This window comes from Sinocyclocheilus grahami, unplaced genomic scaffold (assembly GCF_001515645.1).
Source record: "Sinocyclocheilus grahami isolate Dianchi unplaced genomic scaffold, SAMN03320097.WGS_v1.1 scaffold712.1, whole genome shotgun sequence".
NCBI classification, from domain to species: Eukaryota; Metazoa; Chordata; class Actinopteri; order Cypriniformes; family Cyprinidae; genus Sinocyclocheilus; species Sinocyclocheilus grahami.
Genome location: NW_015505891.1, coordinates 27,315 through 33,699, shown reverse-complemented (window position 1 = coordinate 33,699; position 6,385 = coordinate 27,315). Strand labels below are relative to the sequence as shown.

Sequence of the window (6,385 nt, the reverse complement as noted above, 5' to 3'; positions counted from 1 at the left end):
GTGTGTGTGTGTGTGTGTGTGTGTGTATGTACAGTATATATATATATATATATATATATATATATATATATATATATGCATACATGTATGTTGTTGTTTTTCTGATATATGTGGTTTTGAGAGGATTATGGGTAGTTCTTCATTGAGTAATTGGCTCACAGACAATTTTTCTACAGACACATATTCCAACATTTACCAACCTCTGAGCTCATGTCTTGAAACGTTTATATTGCATTGCTAGACATGAATTTTTCAGGAGAAACTGAATGTAATTTGGTGATTTGTATTTCCTGAACCCTACCGATGCGCTCGGTTGAATGTGTGTGCGTTTGTAATTACCTGTGCTACATGAATGAACTTGGTGAAGACCTCTGCTCGCTGCTGTGAGGTGTGTTTGTTGAGGATCATGAGCTGGACCCACTGGGAGACTCCGTTGCAGAGCATGACAGAGCGCTCGAGCGCTGGATTATCCCTCACTGAGCCATGGACCACGTAACTGCGGTAGTCCAGAAACTAACATGACACACACAACAACAGGCACGGCTGAATCTGACATCCAGATGTGCTAAGCACTCACGAATGTGATCAGCAAGATATAATGATATGAATCTCTGATATGAACTGACACGTCCAGGTATGAGTACAATGGGTGTGATCGTGGTTGCTTTATTAGTCAGCTTCAGCAGTGTGAGTCTGTGCCGTCACTAAAGCGCTATACTGAGGTTAGACCATCAGATAAACACAGTTTGCACTAGCAACGTCTGGTCAGAGAATGTGAGTGAAACTATCATGAGCCTTCGGGGTGAGTGACTTACTGAGACGTTGCAGAAGTTTTTGGTCAGTGTCTTGATAGCACGTTATAGCAGAGCATTACTGAAACATACATATTTCAGAATGTAATGTACAATCCTTTATTTTTTTCAGATCCACAACATAATGCAAAAGTGGCTGCTCACTTTTTAATGACTTTGGTTGCGGAAGTATTTATACAATTCATTTTTATCCTTAGGCATGAACCAAACTAATCAGGTCTGAAATTAATTGCAAATGTTGATTAGAAGCGAAAGGTTAAAAAACAGAAAAAAGACTCAATTTAATGAACTAGGAATTCCATGAAGCACTGCCAATGATGTAATCAAAACAGTCAATCAGCACTTTGATCAATGATGATTAAACAATTATTGATTATTAATTATACTAACTATTGATTATAGCTCATTTATTTTAAGAATAGAAAATATATAGTTTGTCACAAAATGTCACTAAATACTGAAAAATGCTGTAGAAACAATTATCACTCAGAAACTGCTAGTAAATTCCACAAATAACAATGAAATGAATACAATGAAATGGTAAAATATTGATTTAAATTTTAAAGTAGAAAGACTAAAATGTTATTTTCTCATAAAATGTACTCCAACTCTATTTGTTTTATCGACAACCTGCTAAAAATATAAAATAAAATTGATGAAACCAGCTTAAGCTGGTTGCCTGGTTTTAGCTGGTCTTCCAGCCTAGTCATAGCTGGTTTGCAGGCTGGCTGGTTTTAAAATGGTTTTGACCACTTCTTTTGCTGATCTGAGTTGGTCGGGCTGGAAGAAAAAGTTTAAACCAGCTCTCTCTCTCTATATATATACATCTTTCTCCGTGTGTGTGTGTGTGTGTGTGTGTGTATGTACAGTATATATATATATATATATATATATATATGTATACATGTATGTTGTTGTTTTTCTGATATATGTGGTTTTGAGAGGATTATGGGTAGTTCTTCATTGAGAAATTGGCTCACAGACAATTTTTCTACAGACACATATTCCAACATTTACCAACCTCTGAGCTCATGTCTTGAAACGTTTATATTGCATTGCTAGACATTAATTTTTCAGGAGAAACTGAATGTAATTTGGTGATTTGTATTTCCTGAACCCTACCGATGCGCTCGGTTGAATGTGTGTGCGTTTGTAATTACCTGTGCTACATGAATGAACTTGGTGAAGACCTCTGCTCGCTGCTGTGAGGTGTGTTTGTTGAGGATCATGAGCTGGACCCACTGGGAGACTCCGTTGCAGAGCATGACAGAGCGCTCGAGCGCTGGATTATCCCTCACTGAGCCATGGACCACGTAACTGCGGTAGTCCAGAAACTAACATGACACACACAACAACAGGCACGGCTGAATCAAGTTAATTTTTTTTCCTCATTAATGTACACACAGCACCCCATATTGACAGAAAAACACAGAATTGTTGACATTTTTGCAGATTTATTAAAAAAGAAAAACTGAAATATCACGCATACATGTATGTTGTTGTTTTTCTGATATATGTGGTTTTGAGAGGATTATGGGTAGTTCTTCATTGAGTAATTGGCTCACAGACAATTTTTCTACAGACACATATTCCAACATTTACCAACCTCTGAGCTCATGTCTTGAAACGTTTATATTGCATTGCTAGACATGAATTTTTCAGGAGAAACTGAATGTAATTTGGTGATTTGTATTTCCTGAACCCTACCGATGCGCTCGGTTGAATGTGTGTGCGTTTGTAATTACCTGTGCTACATGAATGAACTTGGTGAAGACCTCTGCTCGCTGCTGTGAGGTGTGTTTGTTGAGGATCATGAGCTGGACCCACTGGGAGACTCCGTTGCAGAGCATGACAGAGCGCTCGAGCGCTGGATTATCCCTCACTGAGCCATGGACCACGTAACTGCGGTAGTCCAGAAACTAACATGACACACACAACAACAGGCACGGCTGAATCTGACATCCAGATGTGCTAAGCACTCACGAATGTGATCAGCAAGATATAATGATATGAATCTCTGATATGAACTGACACGTCCAGGTATGAGTACAATGGGTGTGATCGTGGTTGCTTTATTAGTCAGCTTCAGCAGTGTGAGTCTGTGCCGTCACTAAAGCGCTATACTGAGGTTAGACCATCAGATAAACACAGTTTGCACTAGCAACGTCTGGTCAGAGAATGTGAGTGAAACTATCATGAGCCTTCGGGGTGAGTGACTTACTGAGACGTTGCAGAAGTTTTTGAACTCCAAGTAGCTGAGGTGTTCAGCCATCTCATCTGGTTCCATGTGGTCAAACAGCAGTGAAACTTTCCTTTTCTTCACAGAGGGAGAGGGAGTCTGGGAAACATTCACTGGAGGATTACTGGTTTCAGACATAGTGATGGACAAACAGAAACCAAACAGATCATCATAAATCAGACAGGTGAAGACAAGAATACAGCCAGAAACAAAGACAGACAGTCAAAATTAGGGCTGCACGATTATGACAAAAATCATAATTGTCTATTATTCCCTTGAAATTGTAATTGTGATTATTAATTACGATTATCACAATTTACATTGAATGATGTTTATACCATTGTATAACTGAAAAACTTTTAGTGCTTTTCTATATTATTAAGCCTCAAATGTCAACTATACATCGGATTGGTTTCTTCTTTAAATTATAAAAAAGTAAAAATATGAATGGTATTATAATGTTATACTAAAACTAAAATTAACAGACAGTCAAAATTAGGGCTGCACAATTATGACAAAAATCATAATTGTCTATTATTCCTTGAAATTGTAATTGTGATTATTAATTACAATTATCACAATTTACATTGAATGATGTTTATACCATTGTATAACTGAAAAACTTTTAGTGCTTTTCTATATTATTAAGCCTCAAATGTCAACTATACATCGGATTGGTTTCTTCTTTAAATTATAAAAAAGTAAAAATATGAATGGTATTATAATGTTATACTAAAACTAAAATTAAAATAATGGGAAAAACCCTTAAGATAACATGTAGAAAGAAAAAAATGCATCTTAAGCATGCAGAATAACATAAGTGGACTTTGAACGATTACGTAATTGTGGCATCCATAATTGTAATCGCGATTAGAAATTCGGTTAATTGTGCAGCCCTAGTCAAATGACTTATGCTGTTCAGAGGCTTGTCACATAGCACACAAAACCATTTGTACTTTATTAATATTATCAATTACTTGGAAATATTTTAACTATAATATCATAATATCAATATAATAATATATACTGCAATTATATAATAATATAATATACACTATAATTTTCATATTGCTATTTTAATACAATCAATATTACTATATATTATGTTATAATTATTTATTATTTTTCTATAATGTCTTAATGTAATATATATGTAAAGCATGTGTGTGTAACACACACACATATTACATAAAGAAAAACAAAATACTTTTTTATTATAATTCTGTATTATAGATATTACATATAAATTAAATATCTATTACATTTGGTCAATAATTTGTCATTTTCTGTAGTATTTAATAATTCTTTATTATAGAATTATAGTTGATATTACAGACTATTATGATCATATTGCATTATATTCAATATTGTAAAATTTCAAGTGTGTCTAAAATGTGTACTTATAGTAGATATAAAGTTACTAATGCTCTGGCAATGACGGAAAGCTTTTTTTGCCATGCCAATAAAGCTATTTGTATCTCAAATGGAAAAAAACTCACATGTATGGTGTATTGAAGAGCTGACAGTGTGAATCGCTTCCCTCAACCCTCACCAGAGCCCAGAGATCTCCCATCCCTTCTTCTAACAGAGGGTCCACCTCAAACATTATTCGGAACTGATTAATCCACTGCCTGCATGAGACAGACACAGAAGACGCGGAAGACAAACATGAATCCTTTCATTCATTTTGGGCTCTTTAGGTGCACGTGTGAATGTTGTGGATCCACCAACCTGATGAAGTGGCAGATTTGTGGTCGCCTCTGTCCCCTTTTCTCTGCAGGACAATCCTTATATGTTATCACAAGTCAAGGAGGAACCACATAACAGCGAGACTACAAACTCTTACATACAGAGAAAATAATCCACCCTCAATAAAGAGGCTAAAGTAAAACAGGGCAGCTCTTGTTTCTTTGTCAGTGGGATTAAGAGCCATGCGAGGCTGCATGTTGCTGTGACTGAACCCAAAACTACTCTTTGAATGATGGACTCAGCTTTTCAGGAATCAGCTGCATAAATCAATCTTCTTCAATTAAGGTTGAGGTAGAATAATAGCAGTGGTGCATGAAGGAGGATATAGGGAAAGCAGCTTTTGGGCGAAGATGTGTGATGACACAACCCAGTTATGCATCATCAGGGTCATATGGACAAGCTGCGTCCCTCTGATCAGCTTCCCATCTGAGTCTACAAAACAAAATGTTTAGATTTAGGTACAAGATGGTTTCTGCAACATTTATATGCAGTTACTAAGGTGTTTCGCTTGTTTTTACTGTGCTGCTATGCAGTTGCTACACTGTTTCTGGGTGGTTCTTGGGGATTTCTAGTCAAATGAGCCCAGCTCCAAGACTATGTCTATATATATTCCTTCATAAGTATGGCTTGGATTCCTGCTTCAATATAATTTTATCTCTTGTTTTATTGTCCGCCAGCTGAAAAAAACACATCTGATCACTAAAAAAAGTAAAAACACAACTCTCCTCACCATGCTGCATGATTTTAGGAATCATCCACCTTAACAGAAATAGTGTGGGATGAGTTTAATATTATTTTAAAGGGGTGGTTCACTGGTTTTTTTCTAGGCTTGATTGTATTTATGGGGTTCAGTCTAACATGTACCTCTCTGTCCCTTCTCTCAGAAACACCCTGATCATTTCTTTCTTTTATGAAGCCCCTCCCTCAGAAATAGGCGATGGGCTCTGATTGGTTAGCTAGCCCAGTGTGTTGTGATTGGCTAAACCGCCTCTAGTGCGTGTTTAGCCTAAACGTCCTGCCCCTCACCTCAGCGGCATGTGCTCCGGTTGTATTGTAAACAATGACGTTTTTAATATCGCTTATCAGTTTGAGCCCGATTGAGAAGCAGAGGATATTATTTAAGAGGATCGTGCAGAACTTTTAATGGTAGGCATATGCTTTTTGTTTGTTGTTGTCTCATACTTTTAGATACACTGTTATTTGTAAATGCTACTGTTTATGTTAGCTTTTAATATACTGTTTTATCCTAATTAACGCTTTAATACAGTACGGCAACTGCACGTGCGTCCATGTTTAACGCTTCTCATAGCTATGTGAAAATAAGTGTATAAATGGAACAGAGCTGAGCTGATGATCTGAATGAGAGAGAGAGATGCGATTCATATATGAATAGATTTTTACGTGCACCTCTAGTTTTCTCTTCCTCTTCTCTAAAGCAGCGCAGCATGGCCTCACCCCCTTTGCTGCCTTTTCCCAGAGAGCGGGGTTTATCTGGGTTTGTTACGTCACGAACCCGGGATGTAACTTGTTGTAGTCCCTACCAGCCATTTTTGTAGGCATTAAACTGGCAGAATTTTAAAAGACG

The 6,385-nt window shown here is 36.9% G+C and overlaps 1 protein-coding gene across 1 annotated transcript in view; it reads right to left on the bottom strand.

The window, feature by feature from the left end:
- LOC107560135 (RAS guanyl-releasing protein 1) overlaps positions 1–6,385 on the bottom strand; it is a 28,929-nt gene that overhangs the window by 8,550 nt on the left and 13,994 nt on the right. The window contains exons 3-10 of the mRNA XM_016244219.1: positions 5,127–5,232; positions 4,783–4,845; positions 4,551–4,682; positions 3,034–3,175; positions 2,558–2,731; positions 1,973–2,146; positions 816–845; positions 340–513 (exon numbers count right to left, since the gene is read on the bottom strand). Of these exons, the coding sequence (XP_016099705.1) occupies positions 340–513; positions 816–845; positions 1,973–2,146; positions 2,558–2,731; positions 3,034–3,175; positions 4,551–4,682; positions 4,783–4,845; positions 5,127–5,232 (995 nt within the window). The remainder of the gene's footprint in view (positions 1–339; positions 514–815; positions 846–1,972; positions 2,147–2,557; positions 2,732–3,033; positions 3,176–4,550; positions 4,683–4,782; positions 4,846–5,126; positions 5,233–6,385) is intronic.